At 65.7% G+C, this 20,943-nt stretch overlaps 1 protein-coding gene across 3 annotated transcripts in view; it reads right to left on the bottom strand.

Moving 5' to 3' along the window:
* CACNA1H (calcium voltage-gated channel subunit alpha1 H) overlaps window positions 1–20,943 on the bottom strand; it is a 63,826-nt gene that overhangs the window by 1,969 nt on the left and 40,914 nt on the right. For 2 of the 3 annotated variants that reach the window (XM_045570352.1, XM_045570354.1), the window contains 27 exons: window positions 20,767–20,859; window positions 18,633–19,428; window positions 16,675–17,117; window positions 15,024–15,175; window positions 14,085–14,270; window positions 13,312–13,429; window positions 12,888–13,043; window positions 12,623–12,713; window positions 12,264–12,472; window positions 10,434–10,844; window positions 9,792–9,892; window positions 9,544–9,667; window positions 9,384–9,452; window positions 9,048–9,232; window positions 8,758–8,884; window positions 8,453–8,578; window positions 8,076–8,165; window positions 7,640–7,832; window positions 7,100–7,117; window positions 5,806–5,957; window positions 4,826–4,935; window positions 4,328–4,461; window positions 4,071–4,141; window positions 2,747–2,825; window positions 1,217–1,338; window positions 713–1,142; window positions 430–590 (listed from right to left, as the gene is read on the bottom strand). In XM_045570352.1, coding sequence (XP_045426308.1) covers window positions 430–590; window positions 713–1,142; window positions 1,217–1,338; window positions 2,747–2,825; window positions 4,071–4,141; window positions 4,328–4,461; window positions 4,826–4,935; window positions 5,806–5,957; window positions 7,100–7,117; window positions 7,640–7,832; window positions 8,076–8,165; window positions 8,453–8,578; window positions 8,758–8,884; window positions 9,048–9,232; window positions 9,384–9,452; window positions 9,544–9,667; window positions 9,792–9,892; window positions 10,434–10,844; window positions 12,264–12,472; window positions 12,623–12,713; window positions 12,888–13,043; window positions 13,312–13,429; window positions 14,085–14,270; window positions 15,024–15,175; window positions 16,675–17,117; window positions 18,633–19,428; window positions 20,767–20,859 — 4,947 coding nt within the window. The remainder of the gene's footprint in view (window positions 1–429; window positions 591–712; window positions 1,143–1,216; window positions 1,339–2,746; window positions 2,826–4,070; window positions 4,142–4,327; window positions 4,462–4,825; window positions 4,936–5,805; window positions 5,958–7,099; window positions 7,118–7,639; window positions 7,833–8,075; window positions 8,166–8,452; window positions 8,579–8,757; window positions 8,885–9,047; window positions 9,233–9,383; window positions 9,453–9,543; window positions 9,668–9,791; window positions 9,893–10,433; window positions 10,845–12,263; window positions 12,473–12,622; window positions 12,714–12,887; window positions 13,044–13,311; window positions 13,430–14,084; window positions 14,271–15,023; window positions 15,176–16,674; window positions 17,118–18,632; window positions 19,429–20,766; window positions 20,860–20,943) is intronic. The other variant, XM_045570353.1, reaches the window with a different exon arrangement.

Here is a 20,943-nt window from a genome sequence, read left to right as displayed (position 1 = left end):
CGGGTGTCACTGTCCTCCAGCCTCGCCCATGCCACCCTGGAGACCACTCTGCATGCGGGTGCCAAGCACTCGTGCCTGTCACGATGGGAGGGGCGGTGAGGAGCAGAGGGCTGCAGCCTGGGCAGGGAGAGCCTGTCATGGGCCCCTGAAACCCTGCTGGGCACAGAGCTAGGCCGAGATAACCTGTGCACCACCAGCCCAGCGTGGCGCCCTAGGCTGGGAAGGGTGGTCTGTGGGTTCCTGAGGCCTCAGGAACCACTGTGGGGTGTGGTGGGCACTGAGGCTGCTGCCCAAGTGGGGTGTGGTCCTGGTGACTGGGACCTCTGTCATCGCGAGCTCTAGGGATGAAGCACCCCCGTCACTCATCCTTTAATGGGGAGAGGGACCCCCTCAGGCTGGGCAGAGTTGGGGAGCGGGGCCTCCTCCTACCTGTCTGCAGAGCAGGCGGCTCAGGCTGGGGGAGCGGGCCGCGCCCCGCGGGGGCAGGGTGAGGAGGGCGCTGCTGCCCCTGGCAGGGGAGGATGAGGTTGACAAGGCCTGGAGGGAGGTGCAGGGCTCCACAGGCGGCACGTGCTCCACGGAGGTCACACCTGGGCAGGAAGGGGTCTAAAGCAGGCGGCTGTCCCCGGCCCCGAGCCCCTGGCCCCGCCCGAGTCCGGCTGCCCGTGTCCTCCCGCCTGCCCGGTGTCCCCAGCGGTCCCTGGGGTCGTACCAGAGGACGTGGTGCCCACGTAGGTCTCCATCTCCACCTCCTGCAGCGGGTGGGGGTGAGGGGCTGAGGCGGGCGCCACGGGCCGGAACATGTAGCTGTCGTTGGGCAGGGAGAGCATCCTGGACACAGACACCTTCCGAGCAACCGGGAGGCTGGGGGCCTCGGGGCCGGCGCCCGGGCTCTGAGGGGCGGTGGGCCCGGGCCCCGCGGGCGGCCCCTGCGCCATCTCCAGCTCCAGCTCCGCGTCCATCTCGGCATCCTCGCGGGCCTCCTTGTTGCTCTCCTCCAGGTGCTTCATGAGCACGGCCACCACCACGTTGACCAGCACGAACTGGGCCACCAGCACGAAGGTGACGAAGTAGATGGGCGAGATGGCCGGCAGGTAGGTGAGGCAGTGCTTGTCCTCCCGCACGCACTCCCGCAGCGTGTCCTGCGGGCGAAGGGCAGCTGCAGAGGGCGCGGGCCCAGCCCCGTCCCCGCCAGCCGGCCGGGCCGGGCTGCTACCTTCATGATCCCGTTCCAGTTGTCCCCCGTGGACACGCGGAACAGCGTGAGGAAGGCCATGCCGAAGTTGGAGAAGGTGGCGTGCCGGCTCAGGCCCTCACAGGGGTTGTCCTCACTGCACTCTGCGGGGCGAGATCCGCCAGGTTATACACTCCGGGGTCAGCCACACGTTGGCATCAGGCACACTCTGGGGTCAGGCACACACGCTGGGGTCAGGCACACACACGCTGGGGTCAGGCAAACACCGAGGTCAGCCACACACTCTGGGGTCAGGCACACATGCCGGTTCAGACACACACTCTGGGGTCAGCCACACACTCTGGGGTCAGGCACACACGCCGGGGTCAGGCACACACTCTGGGGTCAGACACACACTCTGGGGTCAGGCACACACGCTGGGGTCAGGCGCACACGCTGGGGTCAGGCGCACACACGCTGGGGTCAGGCAAACACCGAGGTCAGCCACAGGCTGGGGTTAGGCACTCACGCTGGGGTCAGGCAAACACCGAGGTCAGCCACACACTTTGAGGTCAGACACACACGCTGGGGTCAGGCACACACTCTGGGGTCAGGCACACACTCTGGGGTCAGGCACACACACCGGGGTCAGGCACATGCTAGCATCAGGCACACAATCTGGGGTCAGGCACACACAGTGAGGTCAGGCACACACTGGCTGGGCGCCTGAGGCCCACCAGGAAGCACGTCATGCTCCTCTGAGGCGGGAGTGATTGCCTAGCTTGGGGTCCCTGGCAGGTGGGCACCCAAAGGAGGCACCTGGGGGGCATGTCTCTTCAAACAGGGCAGGGTGCTGCCTGAGCCCTGCTTGTTCTGGATCGAGGGCTTTCTGGGTGGATGAGCCGTGGCACGGGGGGGTCAGGGCACCCCCAGGCCCCAGTGAAGTAATGGGGGCACCCTGGAGCCTGAGGCAGGGCCGGGGGCCAGGAGTCAGGCCTGGGGCCTGGGGCACGAGCTGCCAGGTTCCAGGAGCTCCTTCTGGGCAGAAGCCAAACTGACAGCCACCTCAGCTGCCTCACACAGGCCCCCTGGTGGCTCCAGGAAGCCACTGCGTGTGTTCAGAAGACCCTGGCAGGAAGGGGGGGACCCTAGCTGAAGTGGGCTGCCAGGAGGGTCCCCACCTGCCCCCTGCCCAGATGGGGTTCAAGAAAATCCTTGGTGACAATTAAGGACATGCTGCAGCGTTTGTCCCCGGGGGACCAGTGCAGATTAGGGCGACATGTGCATGCGTTTGCATGTGGATGCATGCTCCGGTTCACATGTGGCTCTGCCTTCCTTGCTGGGCTATAAATACACTGGGTGTGTATGTGCACATGTGTGTGCCATGGGTCTGCGTGTGCTTAGATGCTCCTGCGTGTGTCGCTGTCATGCTCCCCTTGTGCAGTGAAGGTCTGGGAGAGCAGGGGGCCCTGCCTTGGTCTGGCCAGTGGCCTGAGCTATCTGCCGGACGTTGTGTGTGTGTGTGTGTGTGTGTGTGTGTGTGTGGCTGCGCCTGCCTGGACCGCAACTCACCAAGCCTCCCGAACAGCTCCACTCCCAGGGCAGCATAGATAAAAAACAGGAGCATGAAAAGTAGGCCGAGGTTCCCTACCTACACAGGAGAGAAGCAGAAGCAGGTCAGGCCTCACTCCGCCTGCTGGGCAATCCGTGCCTGGCACCCACCAGCCACCCTCACCCCCCATTCTTGCCAGGCAGGAGGGCAAGTTCCCAGGTAGGTGTGAGACCTCCTTCTTAACTCCCCTGACCCTTGGCCCTGGCTCCCATGCTCCCTAGGTGTGAGACCTCCTTCTTAACTCCCCTGACCCTTGGCCCTGGCTCCCATGCTCCCTAGGGGCTCCCTGTCCTGCCTGGTGCTCAAGGCCCCTCCTTGACCTCTCATGCCCACCCTGCACCCAGGACCACCCTGCCTCGAGGACCTCTGCTCCCCAGGACCTGGTAGGTCTCCCAAGGCTCTGGCAGACTCTGGGTATGGTCTGCCTCCAACCTTGGGGTCCCCATAGGGAGGCCAAGGCCAAGGTTGTATGATGAACCTCACCCACACACCCTCCCAGCACTTACGCTGCCCTCGCATACCTCCAGTGCCCCTGTCGCTGGGGCATGGCCAGGCCCAGGCTTCCCTCCCCTCCTGTCACTCCCACAGGCACAAAGGACCTTAGGGACTGTCCCTCAGACAGGGCTGAGGAACGCTGCTCAGGGGAGTGGGGGCTGGCTGGGATGATGGGATGATGGGTGTGGACAGACAGGCCTGTGGGTGAGTAGGTGACAGAGAGAAGGTGCTAGATGGACACGCAGCTGTGGGTTGCATGGCTGGCTGGGAACAGACAGAGGGACACAGGGGTGGCTAGGTGGACGGATGGCTGGCCGAAAGAGAACCGTGGACAGATGGACACATGGCTGAACAGGCTGGGCTGGCGGAAGGCCTGGACACTGCACAGACGGGGCAAAGGGTTTCTTTCTGTTCAAGCGGTCACCAAGGACCGGCGTGGGGACTGCGAACGCAGGAAGTGAGGACATGGGGCCTGCGTTCGCTCCAAGAGAGGAGAGAGTTTCTCGGGACTCAGGAGACCACTGTGGCCAGGTCCTCTGCCCTGACCCCACTGCGCCCACAGCTGGACCGGGGAAGGCAGGCACTGGCTGTCCCTCTTCCCCGGAGGGACCGAAGCCCAGAAGGCAGCCAGCCACCTCCCGCCCAGCACCGCTACCAATTCCTGCGCACGTGGGGGTGATAAATGAGGTCATCCCAGTGCAGATGACGGACTGAATGAGTGACAATGAGCAGGGCTTGTCTTCTTGGGGGTGTCTGGGCTGCCCACCCCCGAGGCAGCCGTGCGCCTACCTGGGGCAGGGCTTGCACCACCGTGTCCAGCAGGGCCCGCATGCCTGTGGCCATCTTGAGCAGCTTCAGCACTGGGGGCCGAGAGACGCGTGTCAGGGATGGGCTGGGGCCCGGCCAGCCGGGGAGGATCGGACTGGCCGGGCCCCAGACCACCCGGCCCTGACACTCCTGCCGCCGGCACCAGACCCCTGCTGAGGCCTGGGGGCGCAGTGAGGAGGGGGGAGGATGGGGTGGCCCTGGGCCCCCAGACTGCCTACCGCGGGCAATGCGGAGCACACGCATGATGCGGATGAGGGTGGGGTTGATGGGCAGGGCAGCGCTCATCTCGATCTCCTCCAGCGTGATGCCCATGATGGACAGCAGCACGATGGCCAGGTCCAGCTGGTTCCACCTGGGGGCCAACTGGGCTCAGTGCCATGCTGCCTCCTCCCCACGACCGTCTCCCCCCCTCCCCTCACGCTGCAGCCCTTTAGAGCAGGGTTCCCTCCCTATCGTCCTGGAAGCATCACCCACAGGGTGTGTCCTGCTGCCACTCTGGGGCTTACCCTGGCCTCACGCTGGAGGCATCCTATTATCACCCTCAGGCATGCCTTGGTGTCACCCCTGGGGTGCACCCCACACCTCTGCTCAGCCCCCGCCTTTGCAGACAGAAGGCTGGGAACACCGGAGGGGAGGGCTGTGGCTCTCACCTGTTCCCTCCCCCCGCAAGAGCGCCATGGGTCCTTCAGGGCACCAGGTGGCCCCACCCCACAAACCTGTCCTTGAAGAACCTCCGGAATCCAAATGCCACCAGTTTGAGCACAGCCTCAATGACAAACACAATGGTGAACACGTAGTTGCAATACTTGAGGGCCTCGTCCAGCGACTGTGGACAGAGTGTCAGGCTGTGGAGGTCACCCTGCCTGGGCCTCCCCTCCTCCCCCACCCCATCGTGGTCCTGGTCACCCTGCCCCATCGCTCTCCTGAACCCTCTGGGTGCCCCCAGGCAGAGGACAGGTCTGAGGCCCAGCTACTGAGCACTGACTGTATGCGGCCTGTGCCAGGTCTGGGAGGCGTCACCTGGACTGACCCCTGCAGCATTTTGAGGTCAACACTCAGGTGGGGGGAACCTGCCCCCGTGAGCCCAGAATCCTGGCCCGCCTTGCCCAGGCCCCACCCACAGTCTGGGGCGAGGGCCAGCCCTCGCCAGCCAGAGCTCAGCTTCCTGGAGAGCCGAGTAGGTTCCCACTCAAAGGCTGTGATGCCCTGAGACTCCTCCTTTCCCAGGGAGCGGGGCGCGAGAGGGTGTCCTGTCTTTAATGGAATGATGGCGATGCAGATGCGATTGGAGTGACTGCTTACGCCCGCCTGGCTCCTGCCAGCTCTGCCTGGCTCGTTCCTGGACTGTGAAACCTACAGCCTGGGAAGCTGGACTCGGACATTTCAACAGCCACAGTTTCAAGATGGAACCACTTGTGGCAGGGAGGGTGGGGGTGGGGGGGCAGAGAGGGGAAATAGGGGGGCTCTCTAGGGCAAGCGGCTTTGAGAGTTTCAATTGATGTGAAAAGGAGGACCCTCTGTTCAAACAATTCATAAACCTGAGTGAGGGCTCACCCAGGGCTGCAGACCTAAGACCTCCTGCTCCTGACCAGGCCACCCACTGAGCGCCGGGACCCCTGCCCCCGTGGCACCCTGGGGCTCATCTCCCACCCTGGTCCTGGGCAGGGCGGGCAGGGTCTTGAACCCTGAGCCCCACCTTGGGCTGGTCGTAGTGCTCCATGGACATGGTGATGACGTTGACCCCGATGATGAAGGTGATGAAAAGGTCGAGGTAGTGGCTGGTGCACAGCGAGTGGATGGAGCGGCGGGTGGGCGAGTAGTCGGCGTAGTAGGGCCGGCGCTGGGCCTCTGCAGGGAGAGGGCGCCTGTGACCGGGGCTAGATGGTGGGAGTGGGGTTGGGGGAGGGCTCTGGGCTCAGATGTGGGGGGTTTGCAGGAGGGTGCAGGAGCCCCTTTAGGTAAGGGGTAGGTCCCTGTGAATGACGGACACCCTGGGTGGGAGGCCTGGGCAGGAGTGGGCCTCAGGGCAGCCCCAGGAATGGCTCTGGACGCTGAGACTTGACCTTGCCCTGCTCGGATCTCCCACATTGGGGCCTCCGTGGTATGCTCCTGGGCTGGCATTGGGGTTCTGAGACACTTAGCAGATGGGAGCTTTCTTAAGGGGCAGGTCCCCTCACCCCTCCTCCAGCCCCCCCGTCTGGGCATGAGCTGTCCTCTGGCCGCCAGGCCCAGAGTCCCTTCCCTCCCAGTCTTCCCAGAGGCCAGCAGCCACTGCCTCCTGCCTGGGGTCTGCCCGGCTGCTGGTCCATCTGATGGCCATCGTCTGGGGAATCATGCGTTGACCAGCTGGCCTGTCTGCCCTAAATGCTCTCCCTGCAGTAACCCCTTCGGAGCACAGCAGTGCCCACTGAGCGCCCACTGGGAGGACATAGCTGCCACCACTGCACCGACGACCTGCCTCAGCCAAAGAACCATGCGGGGATGGGGGCCGGGGCAGGGAGGGCAACTGTCCCGGATCCTGGGAGAGCAGGGCCCATAGGCCGAGCCCGACCTGAGACCTCATTCTCCTGGGTCTGGCATGCGGTGACTGCAGAGGTCGGCTCAGCCCGAGCAGCCAAAGGGGCCGGCAGCCAGCAAGGCCAGGCCAGCGCTGACGACACGGAGCAGCCACGAGCTGGCAGGATCCCAGAGCAGGGCAGGGAAGCAGCCAGGCATGCAGGCTGGGCAGAGGGGCACACGCAAGCTTGCAGGAAGCGGCCTGGACACCAGGCAGGGAATGGACGCCCCTCCCCCCCACGCCGACACCTGGCTCCCAACCCTGACCATCCCATGCCCACCCTGCAGCAGACCCCAGCAGGCCTGGCACCCGCCTGGGATGTCTGCCCTTCCACGTGGCAGTGGCTGAAGGGCGGAGGCCAGGCCAGCCTGCAGCCCCGTGCAGGGGCTGGCGGAAGCGAGGGGCTTAGGCATGCGGGGCAGGGGGCAGATACCTGGGTTGGGCAAAGTGCCTGGAAAGACAAGGAGACGGTCTGAGCTGGCTGCGGTTGGCGGGACTCTCAGCGGCCCCCTCCTGCAGGAAGCCCTCCTTGCTCCCAAGCCAGGCAGGGGCCTCCCTGAGACCCTCTCCTCTCTCTGTGCCTTGGGACAACTCTGCTAAGTTTCCCCACCCCCGTGGCCTAATGCGTGGGCGCGAACCCTTTTCAGGAGCGACAGTGGGCGAGAATCGGGGTCTCCTTCGCTTCCTGTGCCACTTGGGCGGGGACCCCTGCCTCCTGCTGCAGCTGCCCTCCTCCGCCTGGCTCCCCCTGAGGGCCCAGCCACCATGCAGAGGCCCAGGCACAGGCCGGCCAGCGTGCAGAGCCATCTGGCGAGGCGGGGGGCTGGGAGGCCGAGGGGAGCAGGGCCGGGCAGGGCGCCCCAGGCCCCCAGCCTCACAGCCCGTCCCTCGGTCTGTCCCGCTGCCCCTGCCGGCCACCGCCCGCCCGTGGGCGCACAGGCGCCGACCCACCGCGGCCTGGGGCGCGCCTTACTCCTGCGCTTCCTCTCCAGGCGCCGCTGCCGCTTCTCCTCGCGCCGCCGCGCCTCCTCGGCCTCCTGGTGCTGCCGGCACTTGTGGAAGTTCTCCACCACCACGCCTACGAACATGTTGAGCACGAAGAAGCTGACGATGAGCAGGAAGGAGATGAAGTAGAGCAGCATCCAGGGGTTGTGGTTGGGCACCGGCTGCAACACAGGACGATGCGTGGGCGCCCACTGCCCGCGGGCCCCGCCCAGGGACAGCCACGCCCCGGCCCCCTCCTCTCCCTCCCCCCCCCCCCCCCGAGGTGCTGCAGCCTGCAGGGCCAGAGAGGGGGCCCCAGGACACGCGGCTCTCCGGAAGCGTTCAGAGCTGGCTCCCTGAGAGGACCCAGAGGCCACCCGAAGGGTCCAGGTGAAGGGCCGGGGCTGCCCACCGCCTGCCCGCACCTGCTGGTCTATGCCCACTGCGTCCAGGCCGTCGTACATGATGTTCACCCAGCCGTCCTTGGAGGAGAGCACGAACAGGGCCATCAGCGCCTGCGGGGCCACAGCAGGGCGGTCACGGCTCCCTGTCGGCCCTGCGCCCGACCCGGGAGACCCCACAGGCCTCCCCCACAGCAGGCCCGCCTGCCCGCAGCTCTGGAGTCCTGTGGCCCTGCCATTTCTGCTTCCAGAAGACCAGGGCGAGGCCACCCAGGATCACCACCTGGGTGCGGACCTCAGGGGACTCCAGGCCTGGCCCTGCCCCCAGCCAGCCCCTTCGCTCCTGCCCTCCCCTCCCCTCCACTCCGCTCCCCTCCCGGCCCCACCCGCCCCCTGCCCACCTGGCCCAGGTTGTCGAAGTTGTACTTGCGCCGCACCCAGCGGTAGTGGGCGGCCCGGCACTCCGCCCTGGTGGATATGTTCCTGGTGTCAGGGCCCTCGCAGTAGTAGAACTTGCCCTTGAAGAGCTGACAGGGCAGGTGGTCACCCAGGGGGCCAGCCCAGCGCCCCCCGGGCCACCAGCCCCAGCAAGGGGCCTCCTGGGACAGCAGAGGGAGGGGCAAGGCCGAGCCTTCCTGGGGCCGCCCAATGGCTACCGACCGCCAGACCACCCTCTCTCCGACGGAACACCCCACGGGCGCCCCACCTGCACCCCCAGGATGCCGAAGATGATGAAGAAGGCACAGCAGATGAGGACGATGTTGCCGATGGGCCTGAGGGACGATATCAGGGTCTCCACCACCAGCTTGAGGCCAGGAGCACGGCTGATGACCCTGCATGGGGCGGAGGGGGCCGGCGCGGGGCTTAACGAGGGAGTGGCCACCGCGCAGGAGGCGCGGGTCATGCAATGACCCCCGCCCTTTCCAGCCCCAACCCCACCCCATCCGTCCTTGTCCCCTCACCCGGCCAGCGCCACCCCCCACCCCGCCCGCCCACCTCAGAGGCCGGAGCGTCCGCAGCAGGCGCAGCACACGCAGGATGCCCAGGATCTTGGCGCCACCGGCCGAGGCCAAGGCCACGACGATGTCCACCAGGGACACCAGGACCAGCAGGCCGTCCAGCACGTTCCAACTGCTCTGCAGGTAGGCGTGCTCGCCCGACACCAGGCCCAGGGCCACCACCTGCCCGGACCCCGGGGAGGAGGGTTCAGGCCCGAGGCGCGGCAGCAGACGGGGTGGGGGGTGGGGGGGCAGCAGCGGGGAGCTGCTGGGCAGGAGGGGGTGTGAGGCCAGAGGACAGACCCCAGGGCTCCCCCGAGGGGCAGGTAGGTACCTTCATCGTCATCTCTGCTACGAAGATGGCCGTGAAGATGTAGTTGGAGACGCTGAGGAAGACACGCTCCTGCAGGAAGGGGGCGGTGAGAGGGGCCGGCTGCACCCGAGAGACCCTCCCACCTCCCCCCCCACCCAAGCACCGGAGAAGGGGGCCTCACCGTGCTTCCCGGGTCGATGTCCGGCCTCTCCAGGGCAATGGTGATGCAGTTGAGGAAGATGAACACCAAGACGACGTGATCGAACATCTTGTGAGCAATGATTTTCTGGCAGGAGGCACGGAACCTGGGGGGGGGGTGCTGAGTGAGGGGTCCGGGGAGAGCCCTGCGGCCCTGAGGCCAGGGAGCTAACTGCCGGGAAACGTGGGGTCCCAAAGGGCGCAGCCTCTCCCGCCCAGGGCCCCCTGTACCTGTTCTGCGGGGAGAAGAGGTACAGCGACCAGGGCTCACGGCTCCGGCACCACTCCGGCTTGTAGGGCTCCAGCACCTTGCGCAGGCGTGAGCAGCAGCTCTGGGAGAGGGTGCGGATCCTCAGGAGGGGCCCGGCCTCTCCCAGCCGGCCCTCCGCCCTGGGGTCCCAGCTCACCTCCCACCCAGGCAGGCGCGGGGAGAGTGACCCAAGCTGGGAGCCCACGGGGCCAGGTAGACAGCCGTGCTGTGCTCAGACCCGCCCCCTCTCCCCCCAAAGGCCCCCTGCCTGTGCAACAAGCCTGGGCAATGGAGCGAATGCCTCACTGGGAAGGCGGCCCTGTCCTCTCCTCCACCCCAGAGGGCCCACCAGCAGCTGCTACCTCGGGGCTCCAAATGGCCCTCAGCGGGAGGTGGGGGGCTGACCCTGGGGCCAGTCCGGCTCCAGAGCTCTCGAGGATCGACGGAGGCCCGTTAGCGGGGACAAGCCCCGCTCAGCTTGCCCAGGTTCTCCCCTTTCCTCCGAGGACCCTCCCCCGCCCCCGCCCCCCCCCCCCCCCCCCCACGAATGACGTGTTCAGGCTCTGCTCGGGGAACCAGCCCATGACCGGAGGGAGGCGGCAGGTGCCCCGGCACCCACTCACATCCTCCATGTCGTCGTCGTACTCGGCCGGGTCCTCCTTGTGGCTGTCGATGCGCAGGAAGAACTCGCCGGGCAGGGCCAGCGTCTGCCCGTTGCAGTCCTGGAGCTTGGCGGGCGGCAGGGAGGCCGGCCGCAGGGGCTGCGCGTCCAGCGTGCCGCGGGGGTCCAGGGACTCGGTGCGCCGCAGCGGGCCGGCCCGCGCTCCGGGCGAGGCGCCCACCCGGGGCCGGCCGTCCTCGGCCTCCTCGTCCGTGCTGCCCCTGCCCTCGCCGGACAGCAGGGACTCCCGCTCGCCGCACTGGCTCCGGCGCTTGAGGCTGGGCGCACGGCCCAGGCTGTTCCAGCTGGAGCGCCGGCTGCTCCAGGCGCTGTTGGGGCCCCAGGGGGCACAGGGCGAGCTGCGGAGGCTGGACTGCAGGGGGGCAAGGGGGGGGAGGAAGGGAGGAGGGCCGGTTCTCAAGTGCCCCTAAACTAAGGTGACCAGACGTCCCGCTTCGTAACTGTTTTTGTCCCGCGTCCCGCGGCGTTTTAAAAAAGTCCCGATTCTTACGTTTTTAAAAACACCGCGGGACGCGGGACAAAAATCGGGACTTTTTAGAAGGCCACGGGACGCGGGACAAATTGTTAAGGATCGGGACTGTCCCGCCAAAAGCGGGACGTCTGGTCACCTTATCCTAAACAGCCCAGGCTCCCGGGCACCCAGACACAGGAGCCTTTCCCCGCCCAGTCGCCCCATTGGGGGGAATTTGTTCCTGCATCACCTCCGTCACTGTTAACACCTGTGAGTGGGGTTCTACGCGCAGACCATCCTGTTAGGGAGAGGCCAGCCACACCGCTCTTCCAGGGGCTGCCTAAGGGCAGAGCCGTGAACGAAGAGCTGGACATACAGCCAGCAAACGTTAGGGCTAAGCAGGCCTCCTGCTGGGGACGGACGACGGGCAGGTGCAGGTCAGTGGTGGGCCTGGGACCGGCCCCTGACCATCCCCAGACAGCGTTCTCGCTGGCCCTAATCTCTGGGGTGGGGCCCCAAATCAGTTACTAGCTGGCAGACTCCAACTTTGTAAAGAGAAGTTCGGCTGGCGCCTTACGAGACAAACCAACCTCGCCCAGCCTCCGCCCTCTCTGCTGCACCCACGTCACCTCCCGGGTCTGGCTCAGCTGAGGTTTAACGCTGCTCAGCGTTCCTGCCCTCCTCCCTCGGGGCTGCCCTGCTCCTGTAGCTCAATCACCTGGCCCAGCCGGGTTCCCTGCCAGCTGCCCTCGGGAAGATGCCCTCCGGGCCATATCCCACGCCCCTCCTGCCATTAGCTCGTCCTGCTCTGCCCGCCCCGCCCAGGCCTTCCAAAAAGCCCTTCTGGCTGTGTCCCTGGGGACAGACAGCACTTCCTGGTTTGTCTGCAAAGCCCCCACGGGACACTTGATTCTGACACACAGACAGGCCCCCCTCCCCCCGCCCCACCACATCATGACGTGTGCGCTGATTTTATATGTCTCTGCAGCCTCTTTCCTGTCTTTCCTTCTGACCTGCGCTCTGCCAGCTTCCCTCTCACTGCCGTGTGGAAGATAAACTTCCTGCCTGACCTTCTACCAGAGAGAAAGGATCCAATATGCGTTCCCACGCCTGGCCGCTCTGCTCCTCCAGCACAGCCCCTCCTGCTCCGTCTACAGAAATCAAAGCCCTCGGGGCCAGGGGCTCAGAAGGCAATCACGGGGGAGTGCAGGGGGGGGGGCCGGCATGTGGGACCCTCACTCATTTTGGGGGGAAGACCCCGAGGAGCTGGGTGCCCGGAGCTGGAGGTGCCCTGAGGCCGGGGCAGGGGACAGTCCCTACCAGAGACTTCTGGTCGGCCAGCTGCGGGTCCACGGAGCTGCTGCTGCCACGCCGGGAGTCCAGGAGGCCGTGGGCCGTGTCCAGGTTTGGGGAGCTCTTGGGGGTGGGCCTGGGCGTGGCCGCGGTGCGCATGATGACCGGAGGGGGCAGGCTGCCCCGGCCCTCCAGGTGCCCGTTGGGGGTCACGGCCAGGGAGTACATCTTCATCTCTGGGAGGGGAGGGGGCTCTCAGGAAGGGGACTCTGCCCGCTGGGACTCACCCCGGGGAGCCCCCTCTCTGCCAGGTCAGCACAGGCCCTGACTACCCCGGCCCCTCCATCCCTGACCCCATCACCCCCCCCTCCCCAACACACACACACCTGTGGCCCTGAGGTCTCTGAACTTGTCGAAATCCTCTTCCAAGTGAGTGGACATCTTGTCTTCATCAGGTTCAGACCTGTTGGCGTCGCCCTGCGCCCCCCAGAGCACAGGCGTGTGAGGTTCCCCGGGGGTGGGAGCCCTCTGTGCCCTGCACCCCCGTGGGGATCCCCCCACAGGGAGGGGGTGAGGGGAAAGGCCCGTGAGACGAGGGGCGGGACGGATGGAAGCCTCTCGGTGTCAGTCTTGTCTGTGCCGGGCTCTCACCTCCGCCTGGAAGCCCTCCACCAGGATGGCCACCAGCAGGTTGAAGAGCACGTAGTTGCCGAAGGTCATCAGGGCCACGAAGTAGAGGGCGGCCCAGGAGGAGGTGGAGGCCATGCCGTTGTAGAGGACGACGTTCCAGTCCTCCTGGGTGAGGATCTGGGGGAGGAGGGCAGGGAGGCAGAGGGGGGAGCGGGCCCGAGGAGGGGCTGATGTGGTGGGGAGAGGGGATACCTGCCCCCTCTCTGGTCCCCTTGTTCTCTGCTTAGTCCTCCCCACACCTCCCCCCCCCCCCCCCCCCCGGACATGCTGGCAGCTCCTCAGAGCCAGGAGCTCTGCACCAGCGAGAGCGCATGCCCCCGCCCAGGGGACGGCACCGCTGGCCCTGCTGCTCACAGCTCGGCGGCTCCGGCCCCCCAGGCCGTACCTGGAACACCGTGACGATGGCCCACAGCAGGGAGTCAAAGTTCTTCCTGTCAGGCACCGTGTCTCCCGTGTCCGTCTTGAGGCTGAACTTGCAGCCGAAGAGGTGCATTCCCAGGATGCTGAGGGTGGGAGGCAGGAGGGAGGTGGTGGGGAGCGGAGGGGCGGAGCGGGTGAGGCCACCCTGCCTGCTCACCTTCAGACCCAGACGCTGCTCCTCTAGGCCTGCCTCCCTCCCTCCCTCCCTCCCCGGGGCCCCCTGCTTTCTGGTTCATGGGGTGTTCGTGGTGGGGAGACCAAGGCCAGGGGAAGGAAGGACAGCCAGAGACCACTCTGCTCCAGGCAGGGGCTGGGACCTGGGTTGCCTGCCTCACTCGGCCTGCCTGGGCTGTCCTCCGGCCCGGCATCTCCCTGAGTCCTGGCTGGGCAGGGCAGGCACAGCAGGTGCTCACAAATGACGGCCTCCAGCCTGGCTGCCCCCACCCCTTCTCCGGTCCCCTTCTCCTCTGCCCGGTCCCCAATCTGTCCCTCCAGAGGTCCGTCCTGTCCCCACCTTCAGCTGTGAGCCCACGAGAGCAGAGCCCAGCCCGCGTCTCACGTGACTCACGCCTGCACAAGGCAGGCATCTGGCACCTGAGCTTCTGCAGCTTTGAGGCTCCCGCTGCCCCCCCCCCCCCCCCCCCCCCCCCTCCCCACCCCCCCCCACACACACACAGCCCCAAAGCCAGGAGCACGAGGCCAGGCAGCAGGGAGGGCTCCTCTCGGGGGCGGGCCCACCTGAAGATGAAGATGAAGAGCATGAGCAGCATGCAGAAGGTGGCCACGTTGTCCATGGTCTTCATGAGCACCACCAGCTGGCGCCGCAGCGCAGGCATGAAGCGCACCAGCTTCAGCACCCGCAGCAGCCGGAAGGTGCGCAGCACGGACAGCCCGCCGTCCGCCTGCCCGATGATCTCCCAGACGCTGCGGGCCCGGCCGGGGGTCAGGGGTGCCGCCCTCTGCGGGGCCCTGCGCCTTCCCGGACTCCCCGCGTCCTCCTCCCGGGAGCAGGAATGCCGGGGAGCCACCGTGGCCCGCACCCAACCCACGTGGAACAGCAGGTCTGGCTGCATCGAGGTACCCAGAGGGGCTGAGGGACCTCAGGCTGCATCAAAGGGGCCCCAGGCCCAGAGGTGACAGTGGCAACATCTCTGAAGTCAACGAGCGAGCTGCCATCCCTGGCTCTGGCCCGGACTGAAGCTTCTTAACAGAGGGCTTTCCCACCCGACACCTTCCACAGCCATGCCTGCTCGTCTGTTCTTGCTCAACCCCCATCTGCCCCCCAAAGGTGGAGACCCCTTGCCTCCGGAGGGCCTCACTTCCTCCTGGGGAGGAACTTCCCCCAGAGACTCCCGCTCCTTTCTGTGTGGACTTCGCTGCAGCAGACACTGCGGAGGAGGCTGAGCCCTCACAGAGGCCAAGCAGGAGGCCCGAGGACCCTGAGCACTCACTCTGTTCCTGGAAGGAGCAGCTCTGGTAGATTCTAGAAACATATGTCTGGCTTGCAGCTGACCTACGTGTGTGTACCCCACAGTGCCTGCGGGAAGGGACTCCACCGAGCACCCCCGTGGCTCCCCAGAGAACACTGCCAGCGGCTCCTCTCCCTCTGCCGGGGGCTCTGCTCTGACACGGGAGCCTCCAGGAGCCCCGTGGCCCCGGCGGGAGACGGGGACCCACCTGATGACCACGATGATGCCGTCGAAGATGTTGTAGGGGTTCTGGATGTAGCCCAGCGGGCCGCAGGCCAGCAGCTTCAGCAGCATCTCCAGGGCGAACATGCTGGTGAACACGATGTTGCTGATCTCCAAGGCGTTGGTCAGCTCGTCCGGCTGTGGGCGGCAGCAGCAGGACCATCAGGGGAGGGCCGCTGCCCCCACAGGTGGGGAGCAGGTGAGGCTGCATCAAGGGGCCGCAGGCCCAGCGGCCACAGCGGGCATCTCAGGAACCTATCGGCTGCTGAAGGAGGCAGCTGGGCCCCAGGGACAGCCTCTCCAGCTGGACCCTGGCCCGTCCGGCCCTCCCTTTGTCACCATCTCCAGCGTGGCCCCCTGGCCCTTCCTCACCTTCCCCCCAGAATGCTGTGCATTAGGGCTCTGAAGACTCCCGGGAGCAGGGCCAGAGTGCCTGTGCCAGGGTTCGGGGTGGGTGTGGGGGTGCTTGGGGCACAGACAGTAAAAGGAAGGGTGCTTCCGAAAGCTGGCCCGTTTTCTGGGGCCCTTACACACCCTTCCTTGTGGGCAGAAGGCCCCAGAGGCCCACCGTCCTGGGGACATTCTATCCTGTGTGTGTGCACCAGCTTGTGTGCACACCTGTGCTAGTGTAAATGTGCGCGCGTGTGTGCATGTACTTGTGCCTGTGCACGTACCAGTGACTTGCTTGTGTCTGAATGCCTGAAAATGTGCTACACATGTGGTAGGTGTGCACATGGTTATACGTCTGCACACGTGTTCACATCTGAATGGGTAAGCCTTGCATATGTGTATCTATGGATCTGTAGGGTTGTGTGCCTGTGTGTGTACTGTGTGCACGTGTGGTGGAGGCTCCTCCATGCAGGGGTCCCTCAAAGCCCACTACCACCCCTGGCCTGGATCTCACCCTCACAAAAACCGCCTCCCGCCTGGGCCTGCTTATGGCTGACACCGCTAGGACTTCCTCTAAATTGCTCCAGGATGAAAGAATACAGCTTATGTGACTTGAAGGGACCAATGGGTAGGAGATGAGGAAGTCGATGTGGTCATTAAAAGTAAATGGACCTTGGTCCTGAGAGGACTCCATCTCCTGCCAAACCCGGCTGCCGCCCTCCTGGTGTGGCCCTGTCCTGGGCCAGTGTGCAGGGGGGCTGGGCACCCACAATTCCTCCTCCTGGGGCCATTCCACATCCCCACCTATTCTGGTCACCAAGAGGCACCCCATCGGGTGCTGCCGGCGGGTCTGGCTCAGGTAAGGAGGCCTCTGTGAGAACTGGGCCAGGGGCACCTTCCTGAGAAGAGCCACCAGAGGACCTGGTAAACACCCTCAGCTCCCGCTGCCTCGGGGTCTGGCTCGTCTACACACACACACACACACACACACACACACACCCCAGACCAGAGTGACTCCAGGCAGGAGCCTCAGTGTCTGAGTCTGTGTGCACCACTCCGCAGACCCAGCCCGAGGAGAAGGGAGCGTTTGTTGAGTCACTGATAAACGTCATCTGTTCCCCAACCTCCACAGCCCTAACGTAGGTCCCCAAGAGGCAGAGATCTCGATGCACACAAGGAATGTGCTCTCCAGGGGTCCCGACCCCAGTTGCGGCTCACCGAGGGCAGGTGTCCCCGCGCCCACCCACCTGCTCGTGGTACTCGATGCCCATGCTCAGCGTGTTGGTGAGGATGGCCATCATGATGCCGCGGTTGAAGTACTTGCTGTCCACAATCCTACGCAGCTTGCCGCTGATGGTGGCCCACAGGTGGCCGAGCCCACCGGGCCCGCCCGAGGCCGCCCGCGGCTGTGCGCGCCTCCGCACCCCGCCCTGGGCCGGGGTGTCGGCCCCCGGGGCCGGCTGCATGGGGTCGCGGCGGTCCCCGTGCCGCACGTCCTGCGTGAACTCGTAGACCGCGTTGCCGTCGGAGTCTCCGCTCTCAGAGTCGCTGAACTCGAACTCGGGGTCTCCCAGGGCGCCCGCGCAGTACGGGCAGTCCTTCAGCTCGCAGGTCAGCGTGCCCGCCTGGGGGCTGGGCAGGGGGCAGGGCACGCTCAGGCCTGACAGGCGGCTGGGGGCCTGGCCCAGTCCTGAGGGGTGAAGGGCACAGGCAGGGTCAGGTCGCTCGGCGGTGACACCTGGGGCGGGCCCACGCCCACAGCAAGGCTGCTGTAGGGTGAACGTGCACACCTGGGCAGACTCCTGCTCAGGAGCACACACTTCCCTGGAACACGTGTGTGCACATGTAGGAACACACACATGTACACATGGGCACGCTCATGCACACCCTGGACAGGTGTGCTCTGCTCTACATACACAGGGGCAGGGACACAGAGTAAGATGACCCACGGCATTTTAAAACAGTCCCGCCAAAAGCGGGGCGTCTGGTCACTTTTTTTTTTTTTTAATATATTTTATTGATTTTTTACAGAGAGGAAGAGAGAGGGATAGAGAGTTAGAAACATCGATGAGAGAGAATCATCAATTAGCTGCCTCTTGCACATCCCCCACTGGGGATGTGCCCACAACCAAGGTACATGCCCTTGACCAGAATCGAACCCGGGACCTTTCGGTCCGCAGGCTGACGCTCTACCCACTGAGCCAAACCGGTTTTGGCAAAAAAAAATCGGGACTTTTTCAAAACGCCGTGCGACGTGGGACAAATTGTTAAAAATCGGGACGTCTGGTCACCTTAACATCGAGGGGCAGAGAAGCTCAGCTATCCTAAGCCCACATCTTCCCGAAACATAGCGTGAGCCACTTCCTAGCAGCCACGTTAAAGGTGGAATTAACTTCAACACGGCCTGTCCTCAGACACATCGGCCATCATCGATCCCACATGGGCCCGACGTGAGAATGACGGAGAGCACTGTGCACCCCTTCCTGGGGCCCGGGCACACTCTGCACCCAAAGCTGAGGCCTGGACTCACTACTACGCAGAGGCCCACAAGGCCGGGGCCACCTGAGGGGTAGTGCAGGGCTAGAAACACGGGCGCCAGGACACGCTGGCTCTCACGGGCACCGCGCACGAGGGCACACACGCGATCCCACCCACGCTCTGGGTGCCCCGTGGTCCACACACTTGCACACGCCACACGGGAGGGCCTTATCCTCTGCACGGGACCCCGAGTCTCTCCTTCGACCACCCGTCCGAGGTGGGGAGGTGGGTGAAGCAGAGGTGCCAGGTGGGCATCTGTCTCCCCCCTCTCCCCCCGCCAACCCTTAGGGGCACTGGAAACTGCACTCCTCCCCACTCTCTTGCCTGTCTCCCTTCCCGGAAGTGGGGCTGACCACTCCTCAGGAGAAGCTGCCAGGCTGTGAGCACGGGCGAGGTGGGGGCAATACCCTGCCACCTCCGGAGTTCTCGCCCCTGTGGTAAACGCTCACCGTCCACTGAGCCGCTGGCTGCTTGGGGCTCCCACGGGTGGACAAAGCGGGCGCCCTCTCCCCGCTCCTCGCTGTGTCAGAGTGCGCGGTGCCAAAGCCCCTCCCCTCTTTCAGGACTCATGAGGATGCCCAAGGCCTCCCGGACGGAGGGCACACGGGTGGCGACCGCATCCCGGGGCCCCATTCCGCACTCAGCAGGGCAAGCGGGAGGTCCTTACCGTGCTCCCCCACCAGATGCTGGATCTTCTCATAGGGGTCGTGGCTGCTCAGGCTGAGGGAGCTGTGCCCACCGGCTCCCGGCGGCCTGCTGGCCCGCTTCCCCTTGGCCCTGGGGCTGGCGCCTCCTTTGCCGCCGCCGCCGGGCGCCGAGGGCAGGATGGTGGGGTAGTTCATGGTGCCCAGCCCCATGGCCAGCTTGAGGCTGGTGGCGGCGGCGGCCGCCGCTTGCACCGCCTGGGCCCTGTCCTGCGGCCCTTCCACGTGGCAGTCCGCGTGGTACACGCTGTGCACCGACTCGGCGTCCAGGGGCCCCGGGCCGGGCGAGGGCGGCGAGGGCAGCGCGCTGGCCCGCACCAGGCTGGCGTCTCTGCCGCCCGGCTCGGGGCTGGGCCGGCGTGGGCTGCTGTGGCTGAAGTGGTAGTGGTGGTGGTGGTGGTGGTGGTGGTGGTAGACCAGGTGGTGGATGGAGGCGGCGCGCCGGCTCGCCCGCCGCGGAGGCTGGCCGGGGCCCTGGCCGTGCAGGGCGCCGCCGGGGTCCGCCCTCTTGCACCAGCGGCCCTGCCAGCGGGCGCAGAGGCGCAGGCCGCGCCGCTTGGCCTTGCGGCAGACGTGGCCCACGTACTTGAGCAGCTCCTCGTAGCAGCTGCCCGGCTCCGAGAAGCTGGCCAGCGTGCTGTCGTCCGACAGGTAGCGGGCGCGCTGCTCCCGCATCAGCTGGTTCTCCCGCTGCTTCGTCTCGGAGAACTGCGTGGCGATCACCACCAGGCACAGGTTGATCATGAAGAAGGAGCCCACCTGTGGCGGGTGGGCGGGCGGGCGGGCGGTGTTGAGCCTCCCGGCAGCCCGTCCAGAGCCTCGCTCACCGGGCCGCGTGCCCCAGGGAACTGGGGAAGAGGGGACACGGACACCCATCTGCCCCGGAGGCCAGGCAGGGGCTGCGGTTTCTAGACAACAGCGAGTCCCCGGCGAGGAGAGACACGCAGAGGCCTACTGTGCGCCGCCCCTCCCAGGGGCCGTGAGCGTGGCCCCGAGTGTGGCCAGTGGGGCGCCCTGGGGCGGGTGGGGTCCCTCTGACTCAGCGTCTGGAACAGGCGGCGCACAGTAGGTGCTTCTCTTCTCTTTGTGGACAGACGGGTCTGACCCTGACGAGACCCTCTAGCTCAGCAGTCCTCAACCTTCCTAATACCGCGGCCCTTTCACACGGCTCCTCGTGCTGTGGTGACCCCCAACCATAACATTATTTTCGTTGCTACTTCATAACTGAAATGTTGCTACTGTTATGAATCGTAAAGTAAACATCTGTGTTTTCCGATGGTCTTAGGTCGCAACCCACAGGTTGAGAACCGCTTATCAGTGTCACCTAAGACCATCGGAAAACACAGATATTTACATTACGATTCATTAACAGTAGCAAAATTAGTTATGAAGTAGCAACGAAAATAATGTTATGGTTGGGGGTCACCGCAGCACGAGGAGCCGTGTGTAGGGGCTGCGGCATTGGGAAGGTGGGGAACCGCTGCTCTAGACTGTGGCCACTCCACGCTTCCCGTCGGGCTGTCCTCTGCGACACGGCCACCGTGTGAAACCCTCCCTGCTCCTGACGATTATCGGAGACACGTGCCTATTGTGTTCCCGGCTGGGTCCTCGCAGACCCTGCCCGGATCACGTGAGGGACACAGCGGGGCCACCGCACCGCGGAAGGCTGCCGGGAGCTCGTGGACACGGAGCAGGGTCCCGATTCTTCCGCAGCCTTTACACAGAACCTGGCGTGGAGCCTGGGCGCACCCCGAGGGCTCCTGGAGCTGGGCTCTCCCCCCTCCGCCCCACACTGGCTCCTGCCCTCCCGCACCTCCACTCCCTCCACTGGGGACGGCGCCGAAGCCCGGGGTCTCTGCCGCCCCGCCATGAAGCTCCGCCATGCCGGGCCCCACGAGGGACAGCCAAGGCCGGACGGTGTCGCAGGCGGCATACGGAGGCTCACGAATGGGCCTGGGCCGGGGCGACACCCACGAAGGAGCCCTGGGTCTGAGATTCGCTGTCACCACCCAGAGGCACCTCCGCCCTCTGACAGCCAGAGCTGTGCAAGTCCTGCCCCGCCCGCCAACCGGGACACGCCCCGCACCCCGTACTCACGATGATGAGCAGGATGAAGTAGATGAAGTTGTAGAAGGAGTGGGCGTCCATGACGTAGTACATGATGTCCACCCAGCCCTCCAGTGTGATCACCTGTGGGGGGCGGGGGGACAGGCGGCTGGACACACAGATAGCTGCGGGGTGGGAGGGCAGCCCCGGGAGGGCGGCAGGACTGTG

This window comes from Pipistrellus kuhlii, unplaced genomic scaffold (assembly GCF_014108245.1).
Source record: "Pipistrellus kuhlii isolate mPipKuh1 unplaced genomic scaffold, mPipKuh1.p scaffold_m20_p_31, whole genome shotgun sequence".
In the NCBI taxonomy this organism is placed as follows: Eukaryota; Metazoa; Chordata; class Mammalia; order Chiroptera; family Vespertilionidae; genus Pipistrellus; species Pipistrellus kuhlii.
This window is presented reverse-complemented; position numbering and strand designations above follow the sequence as displayed.